The 17,625-nt window shown below is 49.9% G+C and overlaps 1 protein-coding gene across 1 annotated transcript in view; it reads left to right on the forward strand.

The window, feature by feature from the left end:
• The first annotated feature begins 4,507 nt into the window (after positions 1-4,507).
• The window catches only part of EP400 (E1A binding protein p400), a 64,345-nt gene continuing 51,227 nt past the window's right edge, over positions 4,508-17,625 (forward strand). Inside the window, 6 exon segments of the mRNA XM_014545351.1 lie at positions 4,508-4,616; positions 4,619-5,191; positions 5,194-5,686; positions 15,356-15,446; positions 16,893-17,000; positions 17,504-17,623. Coding sequence (XP_014400837.1) covers positions 4,540-4,616; positions 4,619-5,191; positions 5,194-5,686; positions 15,356-15,446; positions 16,893-17,000; positions 17,504-17,623 — 1,462 coding nt within the window. The 5' untranslated portion in view covers positions 4,508-4,539.

The following is a 17,625-nucleotide window of genomic DNA, read 5'->3' on the forward strand; positions in this document are numbered from 1 at the left end:
GGGCCTCGGCCCAGGCGCCCCCGTGTCAGCCGCAGAAACCACGCAGCGGGACTTCCGCAAATAGCACTTACGCCCCGGGCTGGGAGAGGAACGTCGTCCTCTCTATTTCGTGATGAAGCTTTCACGTGGGTGCACATAAGAGGGTCTTTGTAACTTTTTTTTTTTTTTAGTGGAACCAATCACATTAACATGCTCTCTGAGTGGTTGGGGGAAATGGAACCGTGCATTTTAAAACGTGAAGTCATTCTACCACCCAAAGACACGCACCACAGACAGGTTCCTTTTGGTCCCCTGTTGTACCCATGAAGTTCCCTTTCTCCTCTTCTTCCCCCTCCTCGTTTAATTGCGGTTGTGTATGCAGCTTTGTATGCAGCTCTGCGTGCTTTTAGAAAGTGTTCGTTAGCTAGCACGGTCGGGTCCCATTGATCCTCTGCAGCCATTGCTGGTCGTGCCGGCCAGCGCTCCTTGTTTCACCGCCTGTGTTGGACCCGCGCGTTCTTGCCTTCTCCAGGCCTTCGGTTTGCTTTTCCTCCACGGTTTCTCCTCCATATACGGACGTTCCAGCCACCCTTCCGAGGTTACAGCTTCCTTTCCTACCGGAGGGAGAGGGGACGGGGGAGAGAGCGGGATGGGTTTGTTGTTCCACCTCCTCGTGTGCCCACTGGTTGCTTCTTGTACGCGCCCTGACCAGGGGGCGTACCAGCATCACTTGTGTGTGTGAGTGTGTGTGTGTGTGTAGAATTGTGAAAATTTTAACAAATATGTAATTTCCACAATAGGATTCAAAACGGTTGTTTGATCCCAAACCATTTCCACGTGGGGCCTCTCTGTGGTCCGCCCCTCCCCCAGCCCTGGGCACCTGTTGGCCTCCGTGTTTCTGGGGGTGCCAGCTGGAGGAGCGGCATGGATGGGTCTTGGAGTCTGGCTTCGCTCACGGGCACAGTGTATTGAGATTTGCCGCGGCTCCTGCAGGCGTGAGGGTTCGTTTCTTCATACCGCTCTGGAGTGTCCGTGGTGCGGAGGGGCCAGGATTTACCCGTGCACCTGCTGAAGGGCATTTGGGTTGTTGCAGCGTGCATGGGAGTCCGTGGAGAGTTCACACGGCGTGATGCGCACACGACACCGAGGCACGCAGAGGGTGGCACAGTTCCTCTTTGCTTTCTCCCCGTTCTTGACTTTGTCCGAGAACTCGCTGACTTGGTGCGTGTTTGCCCAGGTCTCTTTCTGTCCATCAGGACCTGCATTCTCCACGAAAACTCCCACAAGAGGGAGAGGAGGGTGAAAGTGTCTTAGATAGGACCGTGGTCTGTGGCCTCCCGAAGGGTCCCAGGACATGGGCAGACATGCAGTGCAGCTGTGGTGTTAGCATTTCATGGGCGGCGACTGGGAGAGAAATGCCTGCCCAGGCTCCTGGGGGGCGGTGGGAAAACGGGCGAGAAGCAGCGGGATGGCGAGTCGGGCTGCACCGTGATCGCTCGGTGCTGAGAGAAGCACTTCCTCAGCTCGTCTGGGCCGTTCCTGCCAAGCTGAGGTAGATTAGATGCCCACGGTCTAGCTCAGGGGCTCTGGCCCATCAGGTGAGGGACCGGCCAGCATCACCATGAATTTGGCCTCGTGGGCTGTTCAGTTCAGGCGACCCTGGCCGCACTGCGTCTGGGCTTCCCACTGCAGCCACCCACCAGGCAGTTCTCTGCAGCAGTGCGCGGTGTAAGGTGTCAAAATCCTAGACGGTTGTCAGCCTCGGTTTAGCCCATTTGTATCCTTTGGAATGTATATGTTTTAGGAACCAGTATGGGACCTTCACACTCAGGGCAGAAGGATGGGGTCTTGTTAGCGGATGGGACTTTCGTTTCAGCCCTTTATTTGTTGGGCCACTTCTGGTGTTACCATGTCATATAGACAGTATTTTTTCCCGTAGTGTTTTACAATGAAAATTTTGAAGATACATAGACGTTGAAAAAATTTTGCCCATCACCTAGTTTCTGTGATTAGCGGTTTCCTGCACCTGTTTTATCACACACCCATCCATCCACCTGTTCTTAGACGAAGGCAGTGTCCAAGTACAGTTTCCTGCGCTGTGCTTCCCTGACTCACACTGCGTGTTCTGGAGACGGCTCTCCGCCGGTTCCTGGCGCCCACCTTGCCTGTCACCTGTTGCAGGGCTCCAGTCGAAGGGGACCACAGTGGAGTCAGCCAGTCTGCAATACGGACCACTTTACTCCCAACATTTTGCATTTGCAAATAACGCCCTAGCGAACACCCTTGGTGCTTACGTATTTTCCCGTTGCAGGTGGCTGTCGGGTGCATTTGTAGTGGGACTGCCGGGTCCAAGCAGCAGAGCTGTGCTGCTGCTGGGTGGGCCAGGCCCGCCGCCCCCATCCCGCTCAGCGGTTGCAGCGCCTCACCCAGAGTGTGCTGTCCAGCTTCCGACTTCCTGTCAGTCTGATAGATGAGAAGTGCTGTTTCAGCTGAGTTTTAATTTGCATTTCTTTTATTACGAGTGACGAATTTACAAGTAGATGTGCTTGAAAAATTCAGCTTCAAGTCTTCTCTGGGGGTTCCACTGGCTTACTGTTTGTTTGTCACGGAAATCCCATTTTATAAACACAGGCTGGGAGTGAATGGACTCAGACATGGAGTTTGTTACTTGTGAGCCGCCTTGTAGAGACATGCTCAGAGCGGTTTGATGGATTGTGATCTGAGTCAGGAAGGCCAAGCCTAGTCCTGGTTTTTGCAGCCGACATCTCTGTGACCTGATCCTCGGCCTCCTTCTGGGCAGCACTGCCCTTGAAATCATGAGCTGAACGGATCCGATCTAGCTGGTTCTGGTGGGCTTGAAAGTTAGGACAGCCAGTAAGAATGAAATGTGTGTTGCCATTGGTGGTGGCTTTGCTCTGCATGGGGGTACCTCTACCACATTTTTGGGAAATGTTATTTAGACAAGCAGTGATTTGATTCCCGGTCAGGCACCTGCTTGCATTGTGGGCTCAGTCCCCAGTGTGGGGCTGTGCAGGAGGCAGCCAATCACGTTTCTCTCTCTCAAAATCAAATAAAAAATCTTTTTTTAAAAAAAAAAAAAGAAAGAAAAAAAATGAAGATCCCAAACTCGTATTGAAAACAATGGCATAGCTAAGAGTTCCCTCACGCTGTGCCCACCCCCGGTGCCCACCACATTGCTGGGCTTTCTGCTTGGAGGGCAGTGGTGGGAGTGGGCTTCTGATGGCAGTGAGGCTGTTGCGGGCTGTGGTCCCGACTTCCTACTTCGATGCGCTGGCTGCTGCTTGCCCATGACCTTGAGACTGTCTTCGGAGACAGCCATCAGGACGTAAGTGCCTTCTCTGAGGGTTACACTGAGTTTTATGTTTTCTCAGCCTTTACGTGTGTAACCGTCATCCGTAGCTTTTGATTTCACACAGATGTGTGTTCCAGCAGGGTGTGGAGCTGTGAGATCATTCATACGTATGTGCGTTGCACCTTTGTCAGTTTTTTAACTTTTCCCTTGTGCATTTCCTCTGACAAGCAGTGGTGCCCGGAACATGAAATGGTGTTTCTGCTGGTCTCGGGGAGCGGAGTGAGCAGCACCACGCACAGGAAGCTGGTGTGTCCGTTAGCTCCGAGGACTTGCCGTGTGGAAAGGAGCCGTGTTTGAGCCCATGACCCAGCACTGTCGGGACAGGTGGCCCTGGAGTGCAGTTGTCCTGTTCCCACTGGAAACCTCGGCTCTAGCCGTGTCTGACTTGGGAACATGGTCCCTTCTTAGCTCAGTTTCCCGCTCCGCCCTCGGGTGGCCCCGTCCTGAAGGCTGAGCTTTCTCAGGGGCCCCTTCCGCTCTCCACCCCGCCCTCTAGTCATCGGCACTGAGGAGTTGGGGGCTGGAGCCCTTGGGGAGAGCTCCAGGACATGATGGCCTCTCCGCTGCTCCCTGTCTCCCTGTAGATGTCCTCATGGCAGCCCTCCCTGCTCTCACACAGGATGCTCGGTGTGAGTGCCGTCAGGGTTTGGCCTGGCTCCTGTGTTGGGGCTTGATTAACAGTGTGGCTGTGAGGTAGCTCAGGTGTCACGGAACTGCTGTCTGGTGAGGGATTTGGCTGCGGTTCTGGTGCTGAGGGGTTGTGTGTGCAGCCCATCCCTGCACCGTCCCCAGCAGTTGGAGCACAGAAAGGCCCTGAGCTGGGAGGCGCGTCTGGGAAGAATCCACTGGTCACAGACCAGCATTGAGGCCACATCCTGCTTGGCCTTGAGCAGGTGATGCTTGTGACCGTCCAGCAGCTGGTTGGTATCCCCCACCTCGTGCCAGGCTGTGAGGGACCAGTCCCTCCTGTGTGTTGAAAGAGACCTTCTGTAGTGTCCACGGCTCCACGTGAATTAAGACTGTCCTTTGCACCAGCTGCCGGTGGGACAGACAGTCACATGTCTCCAGTGCTGCTGACCAGGCTCGTAATAAGGGGTGATCAGACGGTGCTATTTGCCTTGAAGTAACTTGATTTCAACTTTGATTTTTCAGGAGAACATTAAGTTGGATAAAAAAGGGGGGCGATAATGCACCACGGCAGCGGCCCTCCGAATGTCCAGCACCAGCTGCAGAGGTCCCGGGCCTTCCCCAGCAGCGAAGAAGAGCATCGCCCGGGTACCAGGTTCAGCAGCTCATGAGCAGGAGTCCCGTGGCCGGGCCGAACGTGAACCTCGCCCTGCAGAACGTGGGGCCAGTGGTGGCAGGAAACCCCCCGCTCACGCTGGCCCCGCTGCCACTTCCCAGCCCCACCTCTCCGGGCTTCCAGTTCAGTGCCCAGCCGAGGCGCTTTGAGCACGGATCGCCGTCCTACATCCAGGTCACCTCACCACTGTCCCAGCAGGTGCAGACCCAGAGCCCCACCCAGCCCAGCCCTGGGCCGGGTCCAGGCTTACAGAATGTGCGGGCAGGCGCACCCGGGCCTGGCCTGGGCCTGTGCAGCAGCAGCCCCACCGGGGGCTTCGTGGATGCCAGTGTGCTGGTGAGGCAGATCAGCTTGAGCCCGTCCACGGGTGGGCACTTCGTGTTCCAGGAGGGCTCGGGCCTCGCCCAGATGGCCCAGGGAGCCCCAGTCCCGCTGCAGCACACAGGGACTCCCATTGCGATGCGAGAACGGAGACTGTCCCAGCCCCACGGGCAGCCCGGGGGGACCGTGCACCACCTGGGACCCCAGAGCCCCAGGGGCAGCTGGTCCAGCAGCAGCAGCAGCAGCAGCAGCAGGTGCTGCAGGGGCCACCGTTGACCCGGCCTCTGCTGCCCGGGGTTGGGGGGGCTTTGGCGTTCGGGATGACATCCCCGCCGCCCCCCAGCAGCCCTTCCAGAACCTCAGTGCCCCCGGGCCTCTCCAGCCTTCCCCTCTCGTGCTCGGGGAGCAGGAAGACACCCAAGAAGCTGGAGGAGATCCCCCCAGCCTCCCCAGAGCTGGCCCAGATGCGGAAGCAATGCCTGGACTCGCACCTCCGGGAGATGGAGGCTTTGAGGGAGGCCTTCAAGGAGTGCCTGATTGAGCTGTTCTTCCTGCAACACCTGCAAGGGAACATGATGGATTTCCTGGCTTTCAAGAAGAAGCACTACGCCCCGCTACAAGCTTATCTTAGGCAGAACGATCTGGACCTGGAGGAGGAGGAGGAGGAGGAAGAGGAGGAGGAAGAAAAGTCTGAGGTTATCAATGATGAGGTGAGAAACAGCAGTTTAATCATTAGAGGACTGCGCTGCGCAGGTGTGAGTCTAGGCAGCTGTGAACACAAAAGAACCTGTGAGCCCGGGGTGCTCCTCAGACGTGGTTTCATAAGGATCTGACCCAGGAGTAACGTGGAAGGTGGATTTTGCTGTTTTCTTCGCAGGAGGGAAGAGCTGCCCTAATAGTTGGGGGGCAGGGGCAGACCAGGTGCCTTCATTGAGAGCAGAGACTCCGCTCCGGATGGAGAGCTGACCTGTGGGCTGCAGCCTGTGCCCCTGGCCTGTGGGGGGTGCGCACCTTGGGCTGGTTTCCCAGTTTTCACATTTTACTGAAATAGGTCCCCCCACTGAATCATCATGAATGTGGATTTTAAAAAAGGGGTTTAAATATAAATAAATGTAAATATTGATATGGTATTTTCATGATTAAAATAGTTATTATGGCAAAAACCAATTTTTAGATGTAGTCTTAGCTTTGAATTCATATTTTAAATTCACTTTTATAAATACCTATGAATGATGTTTAAGATGGCATCTTTTTTTAAACTGAAAATTTTGGGTGCCTGGAATGGGTGCTTAATAAATGCCCGAATTGAGATTTCTTGATACCATTGTGATTCCAACCCATGTATCTGCACTTCCTGAAAAAAGCTAATCCCAGCAGCGAGCGTGAGGTGGCTGTCGCGCACTGTACGGTGCCTTTGTGTTGTGTAGTGTACAATGTTGGTGCAGCTGGCTTTGTTCTAGGAGACGGCTGAATACCTGAGTCTTTGTCACTCTTCTGCAAAGAAATCGGCCTTTGGTGAGCAAAACTGGTCTCTTTGCTCAGTCGTCCTCATCGACATTTATGGGCGTATCCGTGTGGCTTTGCCATTTTGTGTTTTCTTTAACACCCTTTCCAGGATGGACCATTTTTATTTTCCAAATGGTTACCTGATTATTTTGAGGATTTCACCTCTGAAATAGTGAAATTCCGTTATCTTTATGTTTGTACACCAGTGTTGTCTGTAGGTCAGTGCCCTTATCTGTGCTTATGAAAAGAAAGTCCCTTTTTATAACTTCCTGTTGAACTCGACCCTCCATCCTGACGCCCACGTGGTGGCTGATGGAGTGGCCGCTGTGCAGACTGCCGGAGGTGGTCGGCTTTGTTACTGGACCGCCTGCCGTCCCCACTCTAGAGCGTGCAGTTGTGCAACCAAGGAGATTGCACCTGTGACTCAAATTGGAGTTCCTGCAAGATTTGCAGCTGAGTTAGGTTGCTATGTTATACATCTGTCATAAATTAGTTCATTGTCCTTTTGCAGAATTTGATGCAAAAACATTCCATTTTTAAACAGCAAACATCAGTGAGCTGTCAGCAGTAAAATTCTAACACAATTTTGAGCAGTCTTAAAAATCATGTTGCCTTTTTTTCTCAAAATATTTCCTCTCAGGTAAAGGTTGTGACAGGAAAGGATGGGCAGACTGGTACTCCCGTTGCTATAGCAACCCAGCTTCCGCCAAATGTTTCTGCTGCTTTTTCATCCCAGCAGCAACCATTTCAGGTACTTGTCAATGGTTCTCAAATGTAGCCTCATCCCAAACTTTCCCTTCATCCAGGCATTTTAACCTTCAGTTACTATTTGCTCTTAGCATTTTTTCCAGAGCCCATCCCTTATTTTAAGAAAATAAAGAAGTCTTCCTGCATATAGAACTATAAAATTAAGTTGCATGAGTGAACGACAATCCAGAGCTAATGCACTATTTTGTGTTGACCTGTGCTGCAGTCGTAGCTGTAGTGTGCATGTCCTCTAATCCTCAGCCTGTCCGCGTGCCAGGATCCTCATGTGCTCTGTCTCCTGTGGGCTCTTTCTGTGTCTTCTCTCTGTATTTTTGAGAACAGTGCCGAACAGAAACAAGAAAAGAAAGATTTAAGCAGATGATAACTTGATATTTTCTCAGCTGGAAAAAACACTGAGGTGAAAGCTCCGAAATTAGGGCCTCAGGCTTCTAAATGGGTGTTAGTGAATGCAAACTGATTATTTACAATTTTTGGAAATTAAGTTACTCAGTGTTCCAGTAACAGTGCTAAGGATCTAAAAGTATAGGTCTGATTCTAGTAGTTTTGGAATGGATTGTGATGGGTTCTGAAAGCAGTTTCATCTTTGTGGTGATAAGTCTTTTAAATTTTTAAAATAATTTTTTTATTTCTCAGCTACAGTTGACATATAATATTATATTACTTTCGGGTGTATAACAGTGATTAGACCCTCGTGTAACCTACAAAGAGATCAGCCATACATCTAATACCCATCTGGTACACCATACATAGTTATTTTAATATTTTACTTTTAATTTTGATATAATTTCCAACATAGGTAGAAGTTGCTGTCACAGTACAAAGAGCTCCCCGGATAGTCCTCACCCACATTCACCAGGGGTTACCTGTTTGCCCCGTTTGCATTACTTTCATTCTCTCTCTCATATTTGCACACACATCTCCCCCTGAGCTAACTGACAGGAAGTTGCAGACATCCCCTCATGCCCTTTTACCCCTACATACTTCCGCACGTCCTGGGTGAGAGTGTTCGCTGACCTGACCTTCAGATCACATGTTGCAGTGACGCTGTACGGTGGCGAGGCCGCAGCTCAGGCAGATGTCTCCTCTCCGGATGATGTTGTCTAGCGTTTCCCTCGGTCTGGGACCTTTGGTCTTCCTTCCTCTGGGCCGGCCCCTCAGTCTCTCGGGACCTTGGCATTTTTGAGAAGGAGAACCATTTCTTTTGTAGTGTGTCCTTTGATGTGGGCTTGTCGGATGTTTATTGTGTCCGATGCGGGTCATGCAGCTTTGAGGGGATACCACGGAAGTGACGATGTGTGCAGCTCAGTGTGCCACGTGAGAAAGCCATGACGTCACTGTCCTTCACTGGTCCCTGAGGCTTTTCCAGTGGAAGGTTATTGCTCATCTTTGGGTGATTGATAAGTAATTTGGGGAAGATAGTTCAAGACCATGTAAATATCTAGGATCTCATTAAACGTGCGACCACTAATTCTAGCATCTGTTGCATCTACTGATGAGTCCTGCCAGACTCAGTTGTCACCTTACAGATTGCAGAATGGACTTGCTAATTCCATTATTCCTTTTACGTTCGTTAGTTGGCATTCTGCTGTAATGACAAACTTTCTTTTCAGTTGATGTATTTTATATGTGGATTCTTTCATCAGTGGGTTATAACACGTCACTGACGATTTATTTATTTGTTCATTTGCACTTATTAACTCAGTAGAATTGACACTTTTTGGTCTGTAGTTCCGTGAGTTTTGACAAACACAGGAAGCTGTGTAATGACCATTACAGTCAAGAACAGGAGTTGTGTCACCCCCCAGGGTGCTCCCTCGCGTGTCTCTGTGGTTGAGCCTCGCCCTGCCTCACCCTTTGTCTGCACCGCTGTGATTTTGCCTTTTCCAGATGAGGTATCAGTGGAGTCATACTGGCTGCTTGCAGTTGGCACAGCACACGGGAGAGCCACCCACGTGGTTGCGTATTTCTGTTGCGCTGAGTGATAAAATTAGGGGTAAAGTTGCAGTGAATGTCCACAGACTGTTTTTCTTGTGAACATAGGCCTTCATTTGGGTAAATCCCTGGAGGACAGATTGCTGGGTTGTTTGGTAGGGTATGTATGTTCAACTCCATAACAGACTGCCCACCTTTTCCACAGCGGTGGTACCATTCCTCACCCCAGGTGGCAACTTTGTTCTTTTTTAAAATCTTTCTCTTTTTTTGATATCTACACAACATCCTACCAGGGTTTTGACTGAGATTACATTGAGTTCGTGGATCAGTTTGTTGAGAAGTAATGTCTTGACAATATTGCATCTTCCAGTTCAGGAATATGGTACATCTCTCCATGTGTTGTGGCCTTCTTTGTCTTCTTTCTTCAGTGCTTTGTAGTGTTCAGCGTCCCAGTTCCATATGTGTTTTGTTATATTTATACCCCAGTATTCCTGTTTCTCTGTGGAATTGTAACTGGTAGTTATATCTTTAAAATGTTGTTCATTGCAAGTACAGAGTGCCTCAAAAAAATGTGTACACACTTGAACAGCTGATAGCTCAAGTTTGGGAGTTAAATGTATTTTAATAAACGCTGCCTTTGTAATTATTCAAAGTGTGTGTATACGTTTTTTTGTTTTTTTGGGGGGGGACATTCTGTATATAAGAATACAGTTTATTATTTGAACCTGTATTCTGCAACTTGGCTAAACTCATTTATTCATTTCAGGAGCTTTTTTGGTGGATTCTGTAATATATTCAACAGAGAGAATCATGTCTGCAAAGAAAGCAGGACTTACTTTTTCTTTTCCTATCTATATGTTTACTTCTTTTTCTTGCCTTATTGCATTGGCAAAACCAGAATAGGAGCGGTGAGAACAGACATTCTTCCCTTCTTCCCAGTCTTAGCGGGAAAGCATTTAGTCTTTCACCGTTGGGTCTGATGTTAGCTGTAGATGTTGTAGGTGTCCTTTATCAGGTTAAGGAAATTCCTCTAATTATACTATTTATCATGAATGGATGTTGAATTTTGTCAAATGCAATTTCTGCGTCTTGTGATGTTTTTCTTCTTTGGTCTATAAATATGGTGAATTATGGGTTTTGAGGTATAGTTTATAAGCAGGGAGTGGACACAACTTAGGTGTGACAAGTGCCCGTGTAACCCACATGCCTTTCAAGATGTCCACTTACGTCACATCCCCTCGTTCCCCCTGCTCGGCATCTGCTGCTCAGGCCCCTCCACTGCTCTTGATGCCCAAATTATCTGTAATTTGGCCGTTTGGAGCCCCTCTCCAAGCTTCTGACGCCCCCTTCTCTGAGACGCTCTCGGAGCACTTCTCCGGTGAGCACTTCCTTTCTGGTACAAGATGCTGAGGCTCGTTGGGCACATCCCTTTCTGCAGCCCAGGACTGGCATTGCTCTACGGAGCCTACTTCCTGTTGGTGGAGAAAACTCATTTGAACCCAGTGCTTAGGTGCTGCTTGTGCGTTTGGTACGGTTGAAGATAAGATTTGTTCAATGGGAGACGCTCAGAATTGACTCCTGGGCACCGTTACTGCGAGTGCGTAGAGGAGCGTGTGGACGCTCTGGCGGGCGCTTGCATTGGAGCAGCCGGGCAGTGCACGCAAGGAGGGCCTGCAGGCTGGTGGAGATGATGTGCGGTCTTCACAGCGACTCACTGTCACCTCACCAGGCTGCCGGAAACGACACTGGACAGAATCTGGTGTGATGAGTGGGATTCCCACCACTTCTGATGGGAGCGAGCGTGGAGGAGGTGAGCGTGGGCAAACCCTTTGACCAGCAGAAGCTCTAAGGTTACTCTCACGTGTGTGCACCAGAAAGCCTTGTCTATAAAAGCCCCAAACTGGAAAGAATGGAAATGCCCACCACCACCAGCAGCGCAGACCAGCGATCATGCACCCTCGACAGAGGAATGCTTACGTATATTCCAGTCGGCAGAGGGAGTCGGCAGTCACAGCACGGGTGCTGCGAGGGCTGGTCTCTGGGGCAGAGGAAGGGCTTCCAGGAGAAGACAGGTGCAGACTTTCTTCAGGGAAAGCTCACTAGGAAGCAGAGCCAGCAGACGCCGTGTGGCGCTAGCGCTGCAGGTGAGGGCACCGCGCGGGCGGGAAGTGTCCCGATCAGGCAGCAGCACCTGCCTGGGTGGTCAGGGGCTCCCTCACGCTCTGCATCTCCAAGGCACAGTAGCAGGTTGTTTCTTAAGCCTGGTGACGACTCCATGGGTGGTCCCTGTAATACTGTTTTCAACTATGTATAAGGTTTTCCACTTTCCTCCTCAACATTTTACTATGAAAAATGTTGAACAGAGAGAAAAGTTTGAGTCTTCAATCAACCTCCACATTCCACCATTTAAATTCTGATTAACTTTACTATGCTTTAAAAATTGCATACATATGTTAATTTCTTTTGTATATAGGATATCCTATATAATAAAAGCCTAATATGCTAAGTGTTTGGTCAACCGGTTGGCCATTCAACCAATCAAAGCATAATATGCTAATGATATGCTAAGGCTCCTCAGCTGCTCGCTATGATGTGCACTGACCACCAGGGGGCAGACGCCCTGACTGGTAGGTTAGCTTGCTGCTGGGGTCTGGCCAATTAGGACTGAGCAAGATGGGCCGGACACGCCCTGGAGCCCTCCTGCGTCCCTCCCCGCCCCGATTGATCGTGCACCGGTAGGGTCCCTCAGCTTGGTCTGTGCCCTCTCGCAATCCAGGACCCCTCGGGGGATGTCGGAGAGCCAGCTTCGGCCCCACCCTGCAGGCCAGGCCGAGGGACCCCACTGGTGCACGAATTCATGCACTGGGCCTCTAGTATCATAATAAAAAATATTTACGACACTAAAAGGAAAACCAAGAAATCTCCCTTTGGCTGGTAGGTTTCTCAGGCAAACAGTATGGATTTCACAGGAAATGGGAAAGTGGGGGGGAGTCTCAGAAAAGAGTTGAAATGAGAAACAGCCTTTGTTTTCTTTGGAAGAAATCTCAGCGTGAGTTTTCTTATTTACAACCAGTTGTAGATTCTTTATGTTGACCAATGTGCATGGATTAATGAAGCTAGAAATACATGTAAAGTTCCCTGTATTTCATCTGTATTGATTTCTGTCTGCTCCCATAGAAATTTGAGGCATATTGTTGAGTGCAGAGGTGTTGTATATAAAGTAATACATACATGCACACATGTTCATTTATGAAAAGAATTATTCTAAACAGAGACTATCAGTGATGTTTCTGTTAGAGAAAATGAATAATTATCCATAATCCCATCATCCTAACAGATTTTTTATATTATCTTACATATATACCAGTCAACACAGTGTGTTTACACTTTATTTTATTTAACAAATATTCTCTATATTTTATTTACTTTAAAAAATAATCGTTCTTTTTTTAACTATATTTTTTTTATTGATTTCAGAGAGGAAGGGAGCAAGAGAGGGAGAAGCATCAATGATGAGAATCATTGATTGGCTGCTTCTTACACTCAAGCCCACAATCAGGCCCTGACCAGGAATTGAACCGTGACCTCCTGGTTCATAAGTCGATGTTCAACCACTGAGCCACACCAGCTGAGCCAGTTTGTATTTTCAAGTCAGCAGTATCATTCCCGATACAATAATCATGAAGGTAGTGTAAGAAACTAAAGATAGCCCAGCCAGCGTGGCTCACTGGTTGAGCATCAACCTATGAACCAGGAGGTCACATTTCGATTCCTGGTCAGGATACATGCCTGGTTGTGGGCTTGATCCCCAGTGTGGGGCGTGCAGGAGGCAGCTGATCCATGATTCTCTCCCATCCTTGATGTTTCTCTCTCCCTTTCCCTTTCTCTCTGAAATCAATACAAATATACATTTTTAAAAATAAACTAAAGATAGTATTAAAAACTAAAGGTCATCCTGAAACCAGGAGTTGGTGGCAGTGCAGGAGTCGGGAGAGAGGCTGGCCCTTCCCCTAGCGTGTCTGCGGAGAAATTGTCATTTTCATCCGTTTTCACAGGGATCTCGTCCTCGAGCACCATTTTGTTGAAAAGACTTCTTATTCCTTCTGGTTGCTCCCAGCCTGCAGGAAGTGATGTGATGGGCAGTCACTGTGGGCCCCCTGCTGGGCTCCCCACTCAGTTCTGTCCATCTGTCCATCACCCTTGAGCAGCACTGCACTGTCCTGGTGACCGAAGCCCCCAGCGCGTCTCAGGTCCAGGCCTCTGGTCCTCTCGGGACTGTTTCAGTTCACTGCCCCCGCCCCCCCACTCTGCTACCCAGCCTTCCAGTGTGTTTTTTTATTTCAGATATTTTAGTTTTCAGTTTTAGAATCTCCACTTGGTTTTTCCTGTTTGAATAGTTCCTTTCTTCTGTCCTTCATGACATATTTCCTTTATGTCCTGGGCGCAGTTATTAAAGCCACTGGCAGATCCTCGCTGCCCAGTTCCCGCACGTGGGCCCGCTGTTTGCTGTCCATCGGTGGTTTTGAGTGTGGCTCATGCTTTCTTGTTTCCTTGTGTTTTGGAGTCGCTGTGACTTGGATTTCGAAGGTGGTGACGGGCAGGCTGCAGCGCGCCGGAGGAGTGTGGGTTGCTTTTCTTCCGCAGTTAGCCGCGGTGATTGACTTGGAGCCGGGCGCTCCGTCTCCCGAGCGTTGGCGCCTGGAACCTTAGTGGGTGCGTGGCATTTGTGTCTGCGTGGTCAGGAGGCAGCGGAGCTGAGGGAGAGAGCCTGCCTCTCCTTGTCCAGCCTGGTCCTGTGGCAAGTCCCGTCCTCACTGCTGGCTTCCTGCCCGGCCCCAGTCATCTGCAGGCAACGTGGCAGGGCTCTGGGCCGAGCCGCGCCGCATGGCACAGACAGGCCCTCATGCAGTGCCGTGGCACCAGAACCCACTCCGGCCCTTTCCCTACGTCCTGCAGGTCCCAGGCCCCTCCCTGAGGCTGTCCCCTGGTCCCCATGTTACGCTTCTTCCGGAGTTTGTGTGTGTTTGGAGTACTTTTGGTCCAGTATGACGTACTTGACACCGAGCATTTCTCACTTTCTTCTATTAAAAATAACAACAACCCTTCTTCTTAAGTAATACATGTTCGTTGTGAAACATTTGGAAAATTTAGAAAGGTGCACACACACACAGATGATAAATTAATTCCCTGTAATTCTGTCCCCAGAGATAACCACTGTTCATATCACCTGATTTTCAAATCATTCTTTTCTCTGCCTTCTCTCTCCCTCCCACCCTCTCCTCCCCCATCTTCCTTAAATGTAACCGGGTGCTTACTCTCCCTTTAGTCACTCTGAGCTGTCCTCATGGGAGCTAGTGGCCTGCAGCCTGGCTGGAACCGGCCGTGTCATGTCCACTCCGCGGGCCGTGGGGGTCAGCAACCCCTCATGGAACAGCGACTTGGTTTAGGCACTTGTGACTTCTGCATTTAAAATGCTTCACTAAGTAGAGTGATCATCATTGAGTCATTAAACAAGATCAGCGATGAGCAGTTCTCAGACATCGTCCATAGCATTTAGCGTCCCTGCATGTTGAGGTGCAGAGTGGAAGGTGCAGGCGCCAGACTGCGCTCTGCCTTGGCCAGCGGCTGTCATTCAGACATTCACAGTGACCTCTGTTCCACACACTACATAGGTCACGGAGGGCCCACTGTCCACACACCATTTGAAGATCCAAGTCAATCGTACTTACTAATTGGGGTTTTAGTGTCATTTTCCTTTAGGAAAACAGTTCCAACCTTCCTTTGCATTATTCAGCTTTGTTTTGGGGGTGAGCGATGACAGGCAGTGTGACTGGCCAGGGGGGCTAAGCTGGAGTCCCCCTCAGGCTCCTGTTTCCCGCAGCAGCCCCCCTGCTGCTCTGTGTGCCAACCAGCTCGTGTAGGTTCGCACTGACCTGAAGTTTATTTAAAACCAGAATGATAGGTCTTTTCTAAGTCCTTTTTTTCTTCCAGAGGTAAGTTAGAGCTTTAAATCACTCACAGAAATATACATTGCATATGTATATTTAAATACATTGGGTAGGTAATATTTCTTTCATTAAAAAGAAATAAGGTCAATGCTCGGGTAATGCTGATAGTTTTAGTCGTTCCTGTACTTAAATTACCAAAATCTGACTCTTCCCTTTTCTTTCCAGCAGCAAGCCCTCGCAGGGACCCTGGTGGCAGGGGCTGGCAGTGCGATAGAGACGGACCCCTTTAAGAGGCAGCAGGCGGGACCCCCGGCAGGTATGTCACCGTCACGGGCACGACTCAGGTGGCCCCAGGCCCAGCGGCTTCGCAGCGGGACTTACCGCTCAGGGCCACGTGTTTCTAAATTGTGAACGCTGAGGAGCTTGGTGTTGATTAGTTTCTTTCTACTTTGAAAGTTACTTTTTATTTGGGGCGTATTGATGTGCATGTTCACGTGTACCGAAGGGACAGGCTCATCGGTCACGCAGGTGTATTTCGTTTTGATTTTCAAGTGCACTTCTGGGCTTTCTAGTCCTCATGCCATGATTGAAAGTAAAACCATCTGCTTTTTCAAGTTGTCATTCATTTTTTCAAACTGAATTTTTTTCTTCGAATTATAAACTTCATACACATTCTATGTAACATTTTTAAACAGTTCAGGTGTCACTTAAGCCTACCTCTGGTTTCCTGCCCACTCCCTAGCCACAGAGGTAGCTGCTGTTAACGCTTGTGAATTTCCACAGACATTCTGTCTGCACACCAGCATTGTGACACCTGTCATTCTGGAAACAATCCGTGTGATCGTATGTACACTGTTGTCTAACATCACGTAGGAGGCCGTCTGTCCCATTCATGGGCTTCGTCGTTTGTGCTGGCTGCCATAGTTTCCATTGCACAGGCAGTTCCTTCTTTATGCTTCAGACCCTGGTCAGTGTTCATTTGTTAGTACCATCAACATATTGAACACTAGTCTCACATTTTTTCCTACAAGTTTATCAGTATATCTTTTTTAAAAATATATTTTTATTACTTTCAGAGAGGAAGGGAGAGGGAGAGAGAGAGAAACATCAGTTATGAGAGAGACTCATTGATTGGTTGCCTCCTGCACGCCCCCCACTCTGGGGATCAGGCCGGCAACCCGGGCATGTGCCCTGGCGGGGAATCGAACCGTGACCTGATTCATAAGTCGACGCTCAACCACTGAGCCACGCCGGCCAGATGTCAGTATATCTTAAGGGGAAACTCCTAGAATGAAATAGTGGATCAGAGCGACATGCGCTTAAGTGTTGGAGACAGTCAGTTGCCCTCCAGAGGGTTGGGTCCATTTCTAATCCCATCAGCAACGTCTGGTTCCTTCCCCTGTAGCCTTATGGATCGTCCTCTGCGAGCCGTGGCTCTCTGCCTCTTGCTCTGTCTGGTCCCACACTTGCCATGTCGCCTGTAAGAGCTTCTGACTGTCAGTCAGCCCGCCTGTGCCACCGTGTGTGCTGCAGATGTTGTCTCTGAGGGTGTTGCTTGATCTTTGCCTTTTCATGATGCTTTTCCTTATATTTGCACATCTTGAATGAAAAGAAATTATATTTATCAATCTTTTATGGCTTTTGGATTTTGGTTCATGCATAGAAAGGTCTCCCTGTTTAAATATTATAAAAACACGTTTTTCTACTACGCTTGTGGTTTTATGTTTACATCAAACTGCACCTTTTCTGAAAATTATTCTAGAGCAGTCTAAGCGACCTCGACTTGAAGTGGGTCACCAAGGGGTAGTTTTCCAGCACCCAGGGGTGAATACAGGAGTTCCTCTCCAGCAGTTAATGCCGACAGTTCAAGGTAAGACCCAGCGTCAGCGCCAGCTCCTGTAGCTCAGGAGGGCATGCAGAGGCCGACAGCCCACGCAGACTCAGACACGTGCAGTTGAGCTGGCCTGGTTGAAGTGGCTCCTGGACCTGGGGTGTTCTGAGCTGTGGTAGCGCAGTGTGAAGACCCCGGAGACTAGTTCTTGTCCCTGTAACGAGCCACACGTGTGCTTGTCCTCAAGCTTCTCTCCAGTTTCCACTCCTGTGTTTCCTCGTTGCTGCCGCCTAGGGACCCCTGTGGGTACTCAGTGCTGCCCTGCTTGGTGCTGCCTGGCCAGGCCCAGTGCCTCTGTCCTTTCTGTGTCTCATTGAGAACATTAGATCTGACGTGACTCAGATTTCCCGCCAGTTAAGCCTCCCGACTGCGTGGTCATTCTGCGTGACGGGTCTGTGACAAGCCCTGGGAGGTGACATCTGACGCCTGGTCATGCTTTCGAGCTCCAGAGTCAGTGCTGGTGGGTCTTTCCTGTCTTGCAGGAGGGATGCCTCCCGCCCCTCAGGCCGCCCAACTGGCCGGACAGAAGCAAAGCCAGCAGCAGTATGACCCGTCCACGGGGCCTCCGGTGCAGAATGCCGCCAGCCTGCACACACCTCCACCG

This window comes from Myotis brandtii, unplaced genomic scaffold (genome assembly GCF_000412655.1).
Source record: "Myotis brandtii unplaced genomic scaffold, ASM41265v1 scaffold403, whole genome shotgun sequence".
NCBI lineage: Eukaryota > Metazoa > Chordata > Mammalia > Chiroptera > Vespertilionidae > Myotis > Myotis brandtii.